A 19,747-nucleotide genomic window follows, 5' to 3' on the forward strand; every position below is an offset into this window, starting at 1 on the left:
CTCCTGTTCAGTGCCAGAGCCGAGCGGCACTGCCGCACAGAGATGCTACCTAAATAGATGTCAAGTAATGAATGCTTCGGGTAAGCGACTGATTTCAGAGTGTGCTTTTATCCACAGGCCCTGTATTTATAGTTCAAGCCTTTTCAATTAATACGCACACCCTATAAGAATTAAACTACTAATTATCACATTTTACCGTGGTTCACAGAACTTTCATCAGATCTAGTAAATGAAATCACGAGTTCAGCAGAAGAAGCTCTACTGCGCCAAATTATGTCAAGGGTATATCATGTTGATAATAAAAGATCACTTGGTTAGAAGCCTAACCTAGAAGGTTGGGGAGGCGTAAGAAGTTCACATTTTGGATCGTGCTGCTCTGGCGTGGGCGTTTTGTGTTTTTTTTTTCTTGGTTATTGTGGAAGGCAATTTTCCTGCAAGTAAAATTTTCCCTTTGTCTTACATTGCAGGCATTAGGAAATTCTTACACCGAAAGACAAATAGGTAGGTTCGGGGTTTTGTTTTGATAGTCACGCCTTGGCATCGCATATTCTGTCTCTTCCCACAAATAAACTTCCTTCTCCACTGGAGAGAAAATTAATATGAGGCCCACACCACAAATAAACTCCTTTCCCTAAGTGCCCAGCCTCTCGGTGGGCAGGCGTGCTATTCAGAAGCATCCTCTATCCAGCCTGTGGTCCGTTCAGGCGGTAGCAATTACTGCCCCAACCCAACTCGCAGCTGTTAATTAAGCAGCAAGCCTCTCCAGAAGACCTATGAAAAAACGGGTTGCAGTGAAAAGTGGGAGGACCGCAGCCAGCCCCGAGGCACCATGCAGAGCTGGCACCGCAGGCAGGGGACCAACTGGGGCACAGAAAGCCTCGGCCCTACAGCACTGGGGAGGGGAACGGCAGCTTCCCAGGGGGAGCTCCTGGCCAGCCCACATCCACGCTGCCCTCAGCATGGCCCTTGCTGTTATCTTGTGGATAAATAATACGCAGAGAGGAATGGAATGGAGCAACAGAGTATAAATATATTTTGAAACGACTTAGAATAATTGTGGCTGTATTTATGCACCTTATCCACTGGAAAGGTTCACTGCCTTTTTCCCCGTATGTTGAAATAAAAACATATACCCCGGCCACATTTTTATTCCTCCATTCCTTTGCAGCATTCTGCCACTCTGAGCGTAATGAACGTTTCATGTCTTTCAAGAGCTGCTTTGTCATGCTATAAGCATTCATTTCATGCTTTGAATATTTCCTGTCATACTCGCCTTGGAAGATTTTTTTGTGGGAATGCTTTGCTTGTGAAGGTTAATGGCTAGCAGCAGTGAAAACTGAAGTCCTCTGTCAATCCTTCGGTCTCAGACACTGCAGGTCACTGATGAGAAACTCTCCCCTTGGCCCAGTGAGGCTGCAGAGCTGACCCTGGCTGACTACCGCCTATCTTGCCGACTGACAGCCAGCACCCTTCGCTGCTGCCATCACAGAGTCCCCTCAAGAGAGTGCCAGCTCCTGATAAGCAGGCTGAATCCTGAGCCCAGCTGAGCACCTGCTAAATCCTGGAAATGGTGAAGGAGCGCCTGACAATCTGGATCACAAAACCATTTGACTTTGGAGTGTGAATCTCAATGAAAATACGGTAATAGAGAAAAATGGTGTTTTCTTTCCTAGTTATTCAGATGCTTGTCCTCAAAAGTCATGAAACTAGCTGGAAAATAGAGTTGAATGCTGTCAAATTTCAGCCCTAGCCTATTATTATATTGTACTTCAAGTTCTTGTTGGGAGTCTATCTGTAATGAAATAGGATGAAAAAAATGCAAAACTAAATTACATGTAAGATAATTTTATAACCAGGCATATCCGCTCTTGTCTCCTTGGAAAATGCCAGCGCTCAGAGCTGCCCACGTGCAGCATCTCTCTGGGGTGAGGTCATAAAGGTGGGACCTAACCAGACCTTCCTCCTTTGAGCTGGAGAAATCACAGATTAGCTTAGGTTGGAAGGGACCTAAAAGATCATTGAGACCCCACCAGCTCAGAGTGCCCAGGGCCCCAAACAACCTGGCCTTGAACACCTCCAGGTATGGGGCACCCATACTTCTCTGGGCAGCTGTCCCACTGCCCTCAGGGTGAAGAATTTCCTAACATCGAAGCTAAATCTCCCCTCTTTCAGTTTAAGGCTGCTCCCCCTTGTCCTATCCCATCTGCCAAGCTGTCCCCCTGCAGCATGCAGGACAGACCGACCCCAGAACGGCCCTGCTGCTTGGCCACATCCTCGGGCCCAGACAGCGTGCTGTTTCCAGCTCACCACCCATCTCCAAGGGTGCAAATCTGCTCAGAATTTGGTCCCAGCATTTCGCAAAGGTGCAAACAAGCTGACATCACCAGGAGCTTTCAGTTCGTCGCCAGCTATGAGATTCCATATTGAAAATGCTAAGGGCTTTTTTTGAAGCTTTTTCTGAAGCAAAGTTAATTTTAGATTAGTCCCTCAGGCTGTGATAACTCTCCAGTGTTGCTCTGTAAACAAGAGAGGAGAGTCTTCCCGCATTTATAAGACTCTGATGCAAATGATTCTATGAACAAGAGCACTAATAAAAGCCGACGATGCTGCACTACCCTGTGTGCAACTCCCACTGACAGAAAACTTCCTTGGCGTGGCTCGGTTAGGTGCTGCACACGAGGGGTTTCAGGAATGCCAGCCACTCCAGGTGACAGTACCAGACCCAGCACCAAGGCTAAGCTGAGCTGTGGGATGGGAGATGAGGCCTGGCCTGGGGACAGGGCCTCAGCCAGCAACACGTTTGTCTGTAGGAGGAACTGGAGCTACCATTTAAGCTATAATGTAGATGAGTGGTTGGGGTAACCACAAAGCATAGCCGTGTTCTCTGCACAGGGTAGCCTGAGAGGAAGGTTTGAATGGCAGCTTTGCATTTGCGAGCTCCCAGCCCATGGCCTCTGTGGCTGCTGGCTGCAGCCCTCTTGCTGTGTGAAGTGAGAGCACAAGATTTTGGGACCAGAAGAGAGCCCAAAGGAAGGGGCTGGACTCTGCAGCCCTGCAGTTAGGGCAGAGGCAGTTCTGCAGGTCGCTGCTCCATTTCCCAGGCTGCACACAGCCCTCTGCATCCCGAGCTGTGCCAGGCCTGCCCAGTATAGGGGAAACTGCTCTGCAAACTGCAAACTGCACATTCCCACTGATGCCACTGCTTTCTGCTGGAGGAGCAGCATTTCTTCCTTTATTCTTTTAGGCATGTGAATGTAAGCGCATACCTAAGCCCTTTTGGTAAGGTTTTATACCCAAGTCCAGCCCTACTCAAGTGAAGAATTCACAGATGATATTCACAAGTCCGGTGTAATTACTGCAGGGTTGAAAAACGAGTTCTGTGAGTTACGGTACATCATTGTTTTTCTTGTTTTTCATTCTTTTTTTTTTTTTTTTAATGTTACAAAGAACAATGTGCCTTTCATTTCCTGCCGTGCTGTTAAGGTACTTGTAGCTCAAAGCAGCAAGAATACATTAAAACTAAAAAGCATTCGGTTTGAGCATTAAACATTTTTATTTTTCAGATAAATGCCTCTCCCTCTACAGAAATTGTTTGAGCCATGAATTTGGCACACACTCGTAATCAGCTGTAATAATGAATGCTGTCTCGCTCACTTGAAACGGGAGAATTTACCAACTTCTTTAAAAAGAGCTTGCTAATCTACAATTAAAGTGGTGTGCTCCCAACTCTGAGTTACCGAGCGGCTGTGACACATGCTCGAGGAACATCACTTGTCTGCAGCAGATGACGCAGCGTTCCTCTGCTGCACACAGCATTCATTCTGCAGTGGCACTGCTCTGCACTGAGCGCCGGGTGGCTGCCACCAGGTACAGCACTGACACGGCCCCATGCACAGCTGTGCCCTTCCCCAGCGCCAAACCCCTACCGAAGCAGAGCAGGATCAGACCTGTCATGCTTACAGCCACAAACATCCCCTCTTTGCAGATGAGGGGACTGAAAAGTTTAAAACAATCCTGCTTATAAAAAGAAAACCTGTCTGATAGCTGTTGCCACGAATGAAAGGAAGAACGAAAGCCTTAAAGATAGCCCAGTGCTGAGCTTGAGATTCGGTTGCTGCTGATCCCCAGGCACGCAGTCCCTTCGCACACAGCACACTGGCCATTCTGCCAACCTCAGTTCACTGAAAAAATGGTTTGTTTATAAACGACGACCCCCCAAAGCAGTGCATTTAATGAGCTTTTAAAATCGATAATTCTTTTGGTGGTTTTATTTTTTAATTTTTTTTTTTTTTTTGATTGGGAGAATTGCAAAATCACTTTGCGGTGCCAACTGAAATGAAGCTTTTACATACCATTAGGCAACTACAAAAGTGGGGAATTTTCCACACGGGTGTTCCACCCAGCTGGTCAGAGAAAAAAAAAACACATTTCAGCAAAGCATCAGGACACCTGACCCCGCTCCTGCCTTTCTGACGAAGCAGCCTGCTTCTTTGCACGTCCTTCCTGCAAACTTCCTCGCCCACATGACAAACAGACAAATTCTGGGTTTTCTTCCTCTCCCTCAGCTTTCCCATGTTAAGGGGCCAAGGAGATCAGCTTTCTGCCCACTTCCAGGACAAGGTACCTGGGCCTGGGGCCACGCACTCATGACTAAGCCCTGCCCTGCCTGCGTGCTTGCTTTGCAAGTCCATCATGCTGGCTACTCTTTCAAAAAAACCCCAAAAAACAAAACAACCCAAATTCTTAACTTTTCTATAAATTCTTGCAGCAGCAATCAGGTAAGAGACCTCCTGAAAATTATTCTGGCTTCACAAAGGCTGAAGAACAGGTTAGAGGTGGAGTTAAAGCTGCCACCGAGAGCAGAAGATGTCACCATCTTCTCTCTCTGAGATGACTCTGCTCCATAAAATGCAACTGTAAAGGCCACGAGAAAAGAGGAGTGACTCTAAGAAATAAAAGCTTTTTTCTTTTTCTTCCCATGAACTTCACTTGAATGAAGGTTAGATATACAGGTTTTTCTAAATAACACAGACAAATTAAAATGATAAATTAAAATCTGTAGTAGGAGGCCTTCTTTTTCAGGGCTGTATAGCTGACCCTTTTGAACCTACATTACTCAAGGTATGCAAAATATATGTGTATAATAAATAGCTCTAGAATTTATGGAGTGGAACAGAAAGGATATTAACAGGCAAGTAGAGAGGCTGTATAACCCTCACAAGGCCTTTAAAGATTTATTTTTTTAAAACGAAGGAATGCATGCATGTAAAAGGCAGTGCTTAATCGATATGCTTCTTTGTGCCTTACAGAAACACATGCAAAACGACTCCAAACCTGCCCTCAATCTGGTCATTCTGCTGTGAGCATCAGTGGGAATAAGATTATTCACAACACTATTTTTCTTTGATTGTAAAAAATATATATATATTGAAAAAAAAAGCCACCACAACCCCTCCCTGTGTGGGCTCATTCCCACTCTCAGTAAAATCAATTACGAGGCTCCCAGCGACTCCGGAGGGAGTTGGATCAGGCCCCGTGGAAGTGGGTCTACAGCAAGTGCAGAACAACGCAGTTAATATGATTTATTGTGTCCGTTTCTGTGCGTGCAGTTTTTCATTTTCTAAAGCCCGCAGTGTTGCTTTCATCCTCACTTTCGGTAGATAAGAGCTGCAGATCCGTGTTGATCTACAAGCTGGGCGTGCTGCAGGCTGGGGGCTGGATGTGCTGAGCGCGAGCTCGGCGGCCGCCCAGGGGGAGCATCCCCTTCAGGGCCTACAGGCTGCAATGGTAAAGAAAACCTCCCACACGGGCACTGCAAAAGGTGCCTCAGCAGTCGGGAGGATTCATTCTGCTGCGGTGGGGGAAAAAAACAACAAAAAAAAACCCAAAAAAACCCTACCCCTTAGTAAAAACGTGAAAAAGAAAAATCTTTGTCGTGTTTATTAAGAAAAGTCCCTTTCACAGGTCACCAATGAAGTTTCAAGAATTCACTAAAAGCTTGTTTTACAAGGAAGGCTCAGGCTCCAAAACAGAGATATTTCATTTCACTAGGCTTTTACAGATTTTACATTATTAAACACTGACATCACCGCTTTTTGGGCTGGCTGTTGAGTAACGAGCTTCCTTAAGACCAAGAAACTGCAGGGTAAGAAGAACTGTGGTTTAATAGCTGTGAAAGAAAATTATCTAAACATGAAATAATAACATGCTTGGTGCCTAATGCATTCTAAATTAAAATATGATTTAATAAACATGGGCAACATATTCCACACACACACACAAAAAAATCCCAGAATTGGCAGAACAAAAATCACAGTTTAGTCAGTTCTTCTCTTAACCTCACAATCCTTTGGCTACAAATTAGAATTTCTGTGAACAGGATTGATAAGAGAAATTAGGCACTGCCTTTCAGAAACAACAGAAATGTTTTAAGATGGTACACTTAGAGATGAGCAGCATGAAACCCATCAAAACATGAAACCTTTTGCATTTTGATGCGAGGACAATACGGGAACCCTCCAAGCCAAAGTCATAATGGCTCAACGGGCCCTGCGCTCTGTGACCCTGTGACATACACTCCTAAGTTTTCATGCACCTGAACCTTTTCCTCAACTCTTTCTGCCATTGAAACACTGGTCCAGAAGGAGTCCTGATCTAACACAGCCCTTCAACCTCGCTTCAGCATGCAGCTTGGCCAGCGCCCGACACAGTCCTCAAAATGCACACCCACCACACACACAGCTGTAGGGATGCCCTACAGCAAACGGACCGAGAGAGCGGCGCGACGAGCCATAGCGGAGCCTCCCTGTGCTGCTCACCCACAGTACCCACAGCCCTTAAAGCATGCTGACACAGAGCACGGACAATGCTGCTGGCACCCGAGTCACTTGTGTGGTGGGATCCTGCCTGGGATATTCGGAGGTGTGCCCTGAAACTGCACTGTTTGGGAGCACTGCTGCTCAGTTTTGTTCAGCAGGATTTTGCCGCAGAGAACGGGTCTGCAGAAACGTATTTCAAAGCAACCATTTTGTTCTGTGGGACTGCCCGAGGTCCCACGCCACATGCAGAAAGTATAATGCTGGCCGGCCACATACAGAAAGTTAGGTACTTTGTGTGAGAGCATCAATAAACAGAACCGAGCCAAGAGCACACAAACCAAAACAAAAGTGATACAGAGCGCACCCCTAGGGAGGTCATGACTCACGGCCCACGGGACTGGAAGCCTTTGCTACGGAGGAATAAGGGTAAGGGTTGCATACAGCAGGCTCTTTAATGACACCTCCCTAATTTAAATGATTTGTAAAGGGGGAAAAAAAAGTAAAATAAAGCCTCTCCAGGTCTGGAGCATATGTAGCATCTGAGCTATGAGGAGAGTACACAACCTATCTGCAGCTATCCCATGTCAATTATTCTGAATAGTGCTTTTATATTAGACATAGGAAAAAATCTTTATAAATCTGGGCTGTTTTAATATCCCAAAGCAGGAGCAGCAGGTAAGAACTTACCATTTTCTGGCTGGTCCTTAATATCAGCTTCACTTGGCTGGCTGGGACTTTCAGATTGACTTGAATCTGAAAAACATAAAATACAGCCAAAAATTACAGGGTCTGCTGTGGAAAATAGATCAGAGGCGCCAGACTTCCTCAAAAGGCTGAGAGTACAAACTGAGGACAGGAATGCTGCACCAGGACATGATAATGCAATAGTCCTGTGCCTAGGTGATATTTTTGCAAGAAAAAAAAAGGGAATCTTGTTTACAGCACTACGCAGAGTGCTCAGTGTGTGTGTGCATAAATTAAGCTGTGAGAATCCTTCTTTTTAGAAAAGGCAGATTTAAACTACTCTCCTACATGTTTTTTTATAAAGCAGCCTCTATGTTGTATACAAACCAGAGCCTTAATCCAACACATAGTAAAGTCTCAAAACAGATTTTGGAGCTGGTGTATAAAGGTAACCAAGCAACACGACAGAGTCGTGGAGATTGCTGTCTGCCCATTTCTGAAACAAAATCTGCAAAACTGACAGAAGAGCTGAGTTTCCTTAAATGCTTTCACAGAGCTCCAGTGCTCCCAGAGCACCAGCACTGCTCTGAAGGAGGCCGGGAGCTGGATGATCTGCTGCAGGACCTGAGCAGGGAACGGAGCGACAGCTCCCGGCCAACGGCCTCCAACAGCCACAGCAGATTTGCCTAAAATAATAAAATGTCCTAGGAGAGGATACGTGTAAACATGACCGGCTTTCAGTTTTTGCACATTATGAACTCTGTGTTGTGAGGATCGCTCTTCACTTTGAGAATTGCCCTTAGTAGAAGCTTTAGTCAAAAGATGTTTTCCTTCTCAATTATTTCTAACACTCAGAGCTGGAAAAAACGGACCCTTTACCTGTGTGGAAAAGTATATAAAAACAAACAAACAAACAACCAAACACAACAAAAACCAAACTCAGAGTGCTGGTTTTTCAATTAGCTGATAGAAATTTTTCTCCAGAAATTGTTTTGTGATCACTTGAGCCCATCAAAAAACTTCCTGCAGTGAACCAAAACTCAGGACCCGGAAACCACTCGCTACTGCCTCAAAACCACCTCCACTCGTGGCAAAAACTATTCTCTGCCTTCACCTTGACTCCGCAGAGCTTCGAATTAGCTGTCTGAAATCTGACCGCGTTTCAGTGAGAAGTCAATGCAAGATCAAAAGGTCACGACACTTAACTGTGATTAAATTGAAAATCTTACTTCTATTGCAACAGAGTGATAACACCACCCCTTCTTTTTCTTTGAGGTATTAATAGTGCTGGAAGAAGCAGTACCACTGGTGACCTTGGGTCAAGCGATGCTAATTTATTGCTTTAAAAAGGTTCCTTGCTTTTAAGCAAATGAAGATTTTAATTACTGCAGAGCAATATAAAGAAAATGCCTATTTTAAATATTCAAATTTCTTTTTACCTGCTGACTGTACGTGTTAGGTATCATTCAGAGGACAATCTTGTATTAATTAAGAACTATGTTTAAAAAAAAAAGAAGCGCTCACAAAACAAATGCTGATAAACTTCAGAACATAAACATTCAGAGTGTCGAGCAAAGAAAGCTTCAGTGTCGGGGTTTCTATTGAAAATCACTGAAATTCTGCTAAAAAACTGTTCCCCAATGTGTCCGTAGTCTGGTTCTTCTCTTTTATATTCTTCATCTCCAATAATTTCTACAATGGATCTCGGCAAAATAATTAATTCTTACTTCTGCAATTTTGTTTTAAGTATTCATCCTCGAGGTTATGGCTATCGAAGCTCAAGCGGGCGGCAGCGGGGAGGTGCTGGGCACGCTGCCGCTGCCTTCTGGACACTGCATTGTGGCAGGAAGCTTCCCGCTTCCGATGCCACAAGGGTAGAGACAAAAGTAAAATATTAGAAATGGAAAACGTTTACAGTATTTACGTGGCGTTCAAAGTCAACATTCAATGTGTTTCATTTTACAGGGCATGCACTGCGCTTTCGCTCATGACCTAGCTTTTTGTTTTCCTCCTGCAAGCCATGGTTCAATTGGTACTTGCTTTTCTCTTTGAAGCAGGGTGGGAATTCCATGCCAGTGTCTAGGTTTCCCAAAGTTGCCACTACCTGTGGGGCTCGAAACCCCATCACAACCACGCACAACTCAGTGGGGCTGCACAAGGGTTGCAGCCCCTGCCTGGCACCTTGGCCCCGCGGCCGCAGCCCGCAAGCAGAGCCAGCCGCTGGGGTTGGGGAAACAAAGTACTTTTGTTTGCATCCAGGGCTGCTTCCCAACCCAACACTGGGGGCAAGAGAGAGGCTCCACTGTCACACTGTCCACAGGACATTTGTTTGCATGCTGAATTTTAACTTCCTTTTGTCACTCTGCTTACTGGGAGACATTTTGCTCGATTTCGTTTTCCTGCAACCCATCCCTTCTGCTGAAATTAAATATTAATTTCTCAAAAACACAACAAAAGCTTTCAGCAATATCCTTCCTGGGGTGGGACGGGGGAAGGCAAAGCAGGCTGAGGTGGCATTAAAACCAATGGATCTAGCAATAGAGATCACGGTTAAGGCCACCGAACCCGCGTCCTGGGCACACGGCGCTCAGCATTGTTATGCAAGGTGGCATCTTGTGGAAACCCCAGATAAGAAGCCTGAGTTAAGGCACTTAGCCAAAATGTTTATATGCAGAATTTTGTCTCCCTGATTTTATTCAGATGCCGCAGATGATCCGGTACATATAAATGTGCCGCCACATGGTGAAAGGATTGGCAAAATCGTTGCCTCTGTATTTTCCAGGCTTGCCTGGGACGAGCCTGGCGCACCCTCCCAGCAAGCTCGCTGCTTTTTCAGCAGTTGGCAGGAACTCCTATTGGGGCCTTTTTGTTTTGCACACAGAAACTTTAAAATTCCCATTTTGTGAATGTTTGCTGTTCTGCGGGTGCGGGTCCGTGGGAGGGGGACGCCGGTCCTGCTGATTCAGTGCACCAAACAGGTGACCGGAGGAATAAATTAATTTTTGCCCATACATAATTGATATAAATGGAAGATCGTTTTCATAAGCATTTGCATTAAATCAATAAAATCACTTACTATAGAGCAGTTTAACAATTCATTTGATTTTCTCCTTTCTATATATTTGATAGCCACTCTGCAAAACAGTATGCACTTTATGCCTATTTTCTTTAGCAACAACGCTGCCAGTTAAATTCTACCACCTGCAATAATTAGAGCCATTGGAAAACACACAAAACAAAATATACAGTAGATGCGAGCCCCTCTCGAATCCACAGCCCCCTGCGGCAACGAGCTTCATTGGTGCCTTAAGCGAAGGCTGGTAGGAAGCCAAAGAATCTGTATATTACAATAAAGTGCATGTTATTAAGGGGAGGATTTAAATGATTTCAGATGGAGTTGGAAATATTATAGTGAGGGACCTCTATTAGGATTGCTGATTAAAAATAAATAAATAAATAAAAAGTCACCAAGGAATCTAGTTTGATATTTAAGGGAGCTTAGCCTTGAATAGCTCAATGGGTTTTATTTGGGGCTTTTTTTTTTTTTTTTCCTTTAGTTGAAGAAAAGTTGGTGGTTGGAACTCTTAACTCTCACTGTGCTGGAGGTAGCACGAGCAGGGACACGTGAGCCCAGGACAGCGGACAGAGACCCGGCGTCACCGCAACCACAGGGAAACAATCAAAAGAAACAATGAAAACAACGTCAAAGAAATTCTACTCTCTGCTCCCAAACCAAGCACGACTACGGGTAAAGGCAAAAAAGGGGCTGGTGTTCTAGCACTGGCTGCCCTGCTCTGCCTGCTGCTCCGCTCCGGCTGCTCCCAGGCACGCATTACCGGTGTATGCAGGGCGGTGATGCCGACCCCGCTGCAGGGAAGCCCTGCACATCGGCACACCACGTCAGGTTTGGCTGCAGCGGAGCGGGGCCCGGCCTGGCTGCGGGGCTGGCGGCTCTGAGAGGAGTGCTGCTTTGTTTGGAGAGAATGAAACATTCCCAGGGCCGTCTGGCCTGCGGACAGGACCAGTGTCAACAGACAGACGGTGCCGTTCTTTTTGTAGAGTGTGACACAGACCGTGAGGAGTCGGCGCAAACAAATCCCGCACCGAGCGTCATGCCACTTCCCCGTTTTAAACTACTTCCTGGCAGCGGGACTTGGGGAAAGTGGGGCAATTTCTTGGGAACTTATGGAGTGCTTTCCAGAAGGCAGCCCTGGGTGTGCCACTGGGGATCCCTTCCCACCTGCAGAATCTGACCCTGTGCGGTGCCCAAATGAATGGGCGGTGATGGCAGATCGCTCCAAAGCCGACAGCGGTGATGCCGGGAGCTGTGCCTGTCCTGCAGCCCGCACCGGGAAGTGCCCGGGTTACATTTTCCATTCTCAGCATGCTTGGGGAGGGGGGGTGGACATATTGTATAATAAACTGACATATTTTATTCAAGTTTCAGAGTCCTATTTGTAATAAAATATTTATACGGCTGGGTTGTGCTCATGCAATAAATTTTTCATCTATAGTTTTAGGCACGGATTCTACCAAAGATTTATATATGTTTAATAAAAATCTAAATCATGCTCCTTTATATACAACCTTACGTGGTGAGCTTAAGGGATTTACAAACAGAAACCAGCAACAGGACCGAGGCTTTTTACACTCACTTTCCCTTCATTATACATTATAATGTAAACTCGCACGCACCGCTCCGTATATGCCGCAATTATTATTTATGGCTATTTCGGTGGCTACTACTATTTCACTTCAGGAAGGCCCGGCTCTCCGCTGAGCTCCAGCCATCACTTTCAAGCCAACTTTTGCAGGGAGTTCAAAGCACCCCGTTGTCACACGCCACACCGTCACACGCACATGTCCGCGACAGCTCGCTGGGCCCATTGTGCGCCGGGCAGCGCCGCGTCCCTCCGCCTGACACACATGGGCTGGCGGTGGTGAGACCCCGCCATGGCAGCCTGGTTTCTATCGGGCAAGGAGTCTTAATTCCTGTACACTGGGAAAGAGATTATCTTTGATAATGGAAATGTAAATCAAAGCTTGCTGTTGTTTATTCCAGACAGACATTTGTGTGTTAAGTCTGTTTATCAGGCAACACTTTGTCTAAGCCAGGAAGTAGTCAGCCTTTGTAACAAGATGTATGCAAATGATTTTCCCATGAGCCCTTGCCACAAAACTTTTGTGGCCAAAAAAAAACCTCCTTGTTACTCCACCGGCAAGACGCTCCTAAGCCACCCCGTAAGCAGACTAGCAACAAAACAGCCAGCGAGACTATGCTGATGAGCCTGAATGGGACCCAGCCATGTGCCCGCAGTCTGCTGCTCGGCATTGTGCGCACGCCGGGCGCGCCGCATCTGTCTGCCAGGCAGCGCCTTTGTGGCACGGTGGGCGCAGACAAAGCGCCGGGCGGGCTCCTCGGGACGTGGGCCTTCGGGGTGCCCTCCCTCCCGGTGGTGGATGGACGAGGATCTCCGCCAGGAGGACGTGGGACCCCAGAGCCGAACCAACGCGGTTCCGTTTTAAATCAACTTTCTTTGTTCTCGCCAGCCCATAAATGATTTACTGCTATCGCGCGATAGCCCAGAATGCGGGGAATCTCTGTATTCCCATATTTGTTCCTTGATATTACAAACGAGTATTTGATTCACTTCTAAATGTTTGTTTTTAAAACGGTTTACAGCCTTTGATTCCTGCTTATTGATTCATTTCTGGAACGTTTTCTATTTATTCCTTTGCAGTAGCGAACGTTAATTTTGACTTAATTCAAATCGTCATCAAAGGCTTCCTTAAGAAATCCCACAGCGCAGATTTTATTTGTTATAATAAAATATTCCTAAAGTAAACATCGTGCGACTCTGTTTTTTTTTTCCTTCAATTCCGAGAGATACAAAAATCCGTTACCCAAAGGACCGTGATCGGTTCAGCCCTTTTTCCTAGACAAAATAAACACTTTAGGACTTTACTTGTTTGTATTCTCCTCAGCGGTGCTGTATGCATCACCAGCTAAAAACAAAGAAACTTTTAGCTGCTCAGACAAAATGCAGAAGCTCCCCAAACAACGAGGCGGGGGGGTGGGGAGGCATTCACCAAGTCTGACAGTCCATTCAATATGGGGATGATGGCCATAATGCATCCAGGGTCCCCTTGCTAATTAAATATGCATTGGCACAGTTTTGATCGATGCAAGCCATGGATCAGATGACACACCTGCAAAATCTTGAGCCCAGAGCTCCCAGGAAAAGGAAAATACAGGCTGTCTCCTTATCTTTGTTTTCAAAGGCTCTCAATTTCTGTGCTTAGATATCTAATTTAATTCTCTCACCCCTCAGCAAACTGGATTAGGAAAGTCAATACTGCCATTGTGCATCGACAGGAACACACAGCTTTCCTTTTATTCAATTTAGCCATGACCTTTAGACAAAGATAATGACAACTGTCTAAAAGTAAGGTAGGGCCCTAAGGAAGGCCCTGCGGAGGGGCCCCTCTTGCCCGCTGTGTGGAAGCACCCATCAAGCACGGAATAAGTCCCACGGACTTTGCTGCCCACCGCTCTGTGCTGAGGGCCCCACCAGGTGCTGGGGGCTGAGATGGAGGGGTCCTGGCTGCAGTGCTGAGGGAGTCTGGTCCCAGAGCCGCAGCAGAATGTGCTGCTGTCCTCTGTAGAGCGAGGGGAAGGGGCATGACTTCAGCCATCAGGATCCCTACTGGCCTTCCTGTACTAGATAGCATCTTTCTGATCCATCTGCAAGGCAAGGACAGAATGCGCCGCCAGCAAGAGCGGCCTCCGGGCCGTAATCCACTTTGGTGTCTGCAGATACAGCTCGTACCTGGATCACTGATCTGGGCTCAGGAAAATTCACCTCCACGGAGCAGCCTGGCTCCATAAAGCGCTCCTTTCTGCCGTACGGCGTTGGATCCAGCAGCGCTTTTTTAGCTGCATTTAAAAATACATTTGGCATTTCTAGCCGCGGGCCGATATTTTTTTCTCATGTCTTTTTATACAGATTTGGAGGGAAATATATTTGTAACAGAAAAAAATATATATATGTGCAAAGTTGGATTGCAAAGTTTCGGTAATCTTGGGAAATAAAAAGAAGCAGTCTATGTACGAGCTACAAGGAACCATATGGATCAACACGAGCTGCCCTCGTATCCCTGGGAAGTATAAATTAACCTACATTTCATCGCCATAAACCCCAAAATAAGAAATCTAATTAGAGTCTCTACCCTCAGATTCACTTCTACAAAATTTGCCTATCCCCCTCACGCAATGATTTACAGTACTTACATCCATTTCTTCAGAGTGATTTAAATTTATTGAATCATTTCAATTTTTAGAGAGCTTCCATTTGGATCTGTATGGGTTTCTAGACATATGCGGGGCTCAGTTATTTAAAATTAATTGCAGTACAATAATTTTAAATTGCTTCGCGCTATACGAATCTCAAGTGCTTTGAAATATTTGAACCATTCTATTTAGGAGCCATCAAACTGGCAAGCACGGGCAGCAAGGAGTTGTTGTAAGAGCTCAAGGGCTGCACCGACGGCCCCCGAGTGCTGGAGGGTGGGTGCTGGGCATGCTCTGCACACACCGATCGGAATTTATAGAACAATTCTGCACATTTGGCCCGGATGTCAATCTTTAATTAACAAAAACGGGTTCTGTAGTAATTGCGAACCGGTAAAAAATTTCTCAAACTAGAAAAGCACTGTTATAAAATAATGGCATCCATTAAAACTATTACGACTTCTAATGTGTATTTATAGAACGTCCTTTTACCCTGGAAATTAAAACATCTTATTAACATTAAGCAAAGCTTTACGGCACCTCTGTGGGAAAGGTGAGTGTAACTGTGCCCGCTTTGCCAAGGGCTGGGGGCACACAGAGGTGAAGTGATTCACCTCCAGAGCACCGCTTCCAGGAGGAAGGAGCCAGGAGCCGTGCTCACGGAGCACCATGCGCACCGCAGCGGCACTGCCACGGCTCTCCTAGAAAGCCTTCAGCACACTGCCCAGAAAAGGGCTTGCCGAGTGGGGCCAAAGTCACCTAACAAGGGATATTTCCAGGTTAGCTTTCTCTTGCATTTCATTTCTCGCTTATTTTCATTTTCCATTCCTTATGATTCTACGATCTCTACCCTTCTCCTCGGAGCATTGCCTAACTCAACCAAACAGTAACAACAACAGGGTGGCCACTGAGCCGTTTTTGCAATGCCTTACATCATAGAGAAAGGAAGAGGAGATGAAATAGTGAAGAGCACACCGGGTTGCATTGGGAAAAGTCTCCAGGTTGGCCTCTATGCAATGTTACGCTGCTGAGTAAAGTAACATGAGCAAAGCAGGATTATATCCACCATATGGTGAGGCTCCGTTGGCATAGTATGTTCCCCCAATTAATCTCTACCCGTCACCCCCTTGCTATTTATTTATTGTGGCAAACTCATCCTTATGGGACATGGGGCACAGAGCTCCCAGCTCTTCTCCTTGTGCCCAGCCCCATCCTTCCCCGTGCTGGGCTCAGGGCTGCCTTGCCCTGGCCAAAGCACCGAGCTGTGGGCATGGGGAGGTTCAAGACTTCTCCCTGTCAGCCAGGAAAAAGGGAACTGCTCTGATTCCAGACTCTGACAATGAGCACAGCCTCCTGCAGCGGCTTCCAAAGCTCGCCTTTCTCGCATCTCACTAATAAGCGAGCTGTTTCTGGAGACCATCACAGCGTTCCCAGATTTCAGCCCTGCCTCTTGCTAAGTTCTGCCACAGCCAGAGCCGTCCAAGCCTTCCCAGCCAGCAACAACAGAGAAAAGCCCTCACTGGGCAGTGACAGCAGGCACGGCCCCAGCATCCTGCTCTGCCAGCCTGAAGGGCAGGTGCACTGTTCCTCCTAACACAGGATTCAGGTAGGAATCCATACATCAAACAGAACAAAGAATGCTTGAGAGAAATGGGCCCGTTTTTTTTTTTCCTATTAAGGATTATCCTGTTTCACACGAGGAAAGATAATGTTGATAATAAAAATAGGTGTGATTATTTAAGGAATAACGAAAAGGTGAACCAATATTTCATGGAGTTCTTGTCAATAGCACTAAGACCAAGTTACAGATGGGGCAATCTGAACAAAGTTCAGGTGTTTGTTTTTTATTATGGATCTGTACTCGCCGCCCCGCTTTCACAATCCCCTTTCATTTTAATGTACCTGACACCTTTCCTCTTGGCTCCCATTTCAGCCCCTGGTAAGTACATATTTGGTGATAGCAGCAGTTTTTTATTTTATTTTATTTTATTTTATTTTATTTTATTTTATTTTATTTTATTTTATTTTATTTTATTTTATTTTATTTTATTTTATTTTATTTTATTTTAATTTTTATTTATTTTTTTTTCCTTCTGGCAGATGTCTTTTCCTTGTTCTGTGCACTCCAAGGAGTTCACCGTGGCATGCAAAAGATTTCCATTTCAGGTTTTCTTAAGCTTTCTGCAAAATTAAACTGCTGGCAAAAACACATCCAGATATATAAAATTATACAGCAGAAAAAAAAAAAACAACCACCTGCTTGATGGCTCCCTTTCCTCCCTGCCTACCTTACTCTTCTCTTGCCCAGTTCTTGAAAATAATTGCAGAAATATTGCCACCAGCCCAAAGCCTTTCCCAAACTGAAGTCATAGGATTCTGCCTACAAATAACTGCCATCGATTGCTGTTCCATGGATGTGTTTCTACTCTCACAATATTGCAGACTGCAAAGAACAGAGAATTACCATAAAAATCAGGACGCGTTTAGTTGCATCAGTATCATGTTGGCATCAACAACACAGACTCAGGCAGAAAAAAAAGCAGCCTTTTGGTAGGCAGCCTCCTGGTCCTGTGTTCTGCTGGATTTGTACGCCATGCAAGTAGTAGCTCAAGTTAAAACGCTGAGAGAAACAGCATCCTGCATGCTCAGTACCACACTGCAAAGTCTAAGGTACCATGTTCACAAATAATGGAGAAAGGGAACCATTCTGAAATCTCAAAGGGCACCGGGTCCTTACAAATCTATGAAGCAGTAGGACGTGTAGGCGTGGGATCAGACTCCTTCCTCCATATACACATTGAAAAAGATTCAGATTAAACTATCGGTTCCGGAAATGTCACCTAAAATCTATTTATTTCCTCTTGGTCCCAGTCCTGCAAAACTAGATTCTGAGTAAGAAACCAAAAAGCAGAAAAGCCCAGCGCTCTCAGAACCCAGAACTACATTGTATAGACAAAATTTTAATCAAACTTTTAAAGCCATGGTTATGATCCGATGAACAGACAGCTTGACTTGATTACATTTTTAAGTTTCAATTTCTATTTCTGTTTTAAGATGAAAAAGATCATAGAGTGTCAGAAATTTGAATACTGAATAGCAAAAGCTCTTGCAGGTTTAGAAAGCATATAGAAAAGCTGGCAAAAGAAAACGCTATTCCATTGCCACCATCTGCTTTCTGGCATATTGAAGAAACTTTACTAACAGCAACATTTTCTTGCATTAGAATATCTGCTAATTAGTTCTGTTGTATTCTTTTCTTTATTTATTTTTTATTTTATTTTATTTTATTTTTTGAAAGTACCTTTTCCACAGGAGGCAAAATCGCCAGTTTCTGTGTCTGGCTGCACCTCACGCCACGCCTGATAACATTTTCACATTAAGTTCAGTTTACCTCCCATTTTTTTTCCTTTTTCTATCAAAATCCTATCTTTAGCACAGTCAAAGCCTGCAAAAACTTTGCCTTGCTGAGACTAAAGAAAAAAACATCAAACATACGAAGTGTTAAAAATCGCTGAATAACTCAAAGGAAAAAAGATAATTTTGAAGGCGTTTTGGCTGAAATCTATTTCCCTTTGAATTGCATGAGTGTTTTAAAATGTTAAAAACACTACAGAGTGACTAATGAATGTAAAAGAATGATAAAGAGTATGGGTCCAGTTATCAGTGATGTGCCTAAAACAAAATAATTTTGGACAGTCTGCCATGCAAATATTGACTAAAATGTCATAAATAATGTCTGCAACAAAGGGAATCCTGCAAAGGAATATTCTGTTGTACTTAATGCTTTGTCGCATGTGCCTCTTAGCAAGCACCACGCTACCGAGGCTGAGAACTTCACTTGGACAAAGCAAGCTAACGTTACCAGGCTAAAAATATGACTGAAGGCTTTTTTTTTTTCCCTGAAACAAACCTTCCAAAAAAGTAAGAGGTGCAATGTTACGTTTGGAAAAGGGTTCGCATAGAAGTCGGCGGCTCAAAAGAAACAAAGCAGTTGTCCAAAAATAAAAAACAGATCAAACATAACCACCTCCCTGACTGCTAACTGCTTCCTGTGCCATTTTGAACAATATTCCTCTCCATGTGTGTGCTGGTAGGGCAGACGTGCGCGGGGCTTTATCATATTATAGTGAGAGAACACAATTCTGAAGTCTGTCATTGTCCAGAGCTGAGATGCTGCTCGAGCAGTTTGTGGGACCTCAGTCAGACTGCACTCTGCGTGCAGGGTTAGCAATAAAGATGCAATTTGGTCCAAATGATACCAATGCATAGGAAGGAAAGCATGCAGGAAGGGCTTGGGAGCTACTTTCAGAATCTCTGCACTGTGGTCAGTTTGTTATTGAATAGCATCAAACCACGGAGCTGAAATGAAGAACGCCGTGGCAGGTTGCACCAAGGACTCCAGATGTCCATTGTACTGCATGCAATCACAAACAATCCCGTCACCTTTTCTGAAACTCCGCTAGAAAAATTAAGCAGGTGGGACTGCACTGAAGGCTTCCACGTGTGTTTTCAAAACTGTGATTTCTGAGACAAATTGCACGGCCACAGAGATGACAAATAACAAAGATATTTTACATTTCTGAAGCATCTTTCATCCGAGATCAAAGAACTTCGTCAACATTAATTCTCTGAATACCCCTTTGAAACAGAAGTGCTGTTAAACCTATTTAATCTTTATCTAACTTGATCTGCTTCCTTTACAAACCATTAGCTACTGTAGCGTCTAGAGGGAGCGCGGCTCCATGGGTTCAGTGCCCGGACCGGAGCTACGTACCCCTTCAGTGGTAGAACTGACAGCGATGGCGTTCGGGACTCATGACCCCACACGCCGACCAGCCGAGGGAGGAAGGCAAGATTCTCTGCTGCCACGGGGTGAGGGTGCCAGCAGAGGAAGGGAAGCCCCTCAGCTCGCCTGCAGCAGGACGTGCTGCAGGGTTGGAGGCCAAAGAACTGG

At 45.1% G+C, this 19,747-nt stretch overlaps 1 protein-coding gene across 13 annotated transcripts in view; it reads right to left on the reverse strand.

Annotated features, from left to right (window-relative positions):
* NFIA (nuclear factor I A) overlaps nucleotides 1–19,747 on the reverse strand; it is a 232,024-nt gene that overhangs the window by 99,455 nt on the left and 112,822 nt on the right. For all 13 annotated transcript variants that reach the window (XM_065738002.1, XM_065737975.1, XM_065737984.1 and 10 more), the window contains exon 3: nucleotides 7,506–7,571. In XM_065738002.1, coding sequence (XP_065594074.1) covers nucleotides 7,506–7,571 — 66 coding nt within the window. The remainder of the gene's footprint in view (nucleotides 1–7,505; nucleotides 7,572–19,747) is intronic.

This window comes from Cyrtonyx montezumae, unplaced genomic scaffold (genome assembly GCF_038088225.1).
Source record: "Cyrtonyx montezumae isolate F1298 unplaced genomic scaffold, pur_monq_1.0 scaffold_1, whole genome shotgun sequence".
In the NCBI taxonomy this organism is placed as follows: Eukaryota; Metazoa; Chordata; class Aves; order Galliformes; family Odontophoridae; genus Cyrtonyx; species Cyrtonyx montezumae.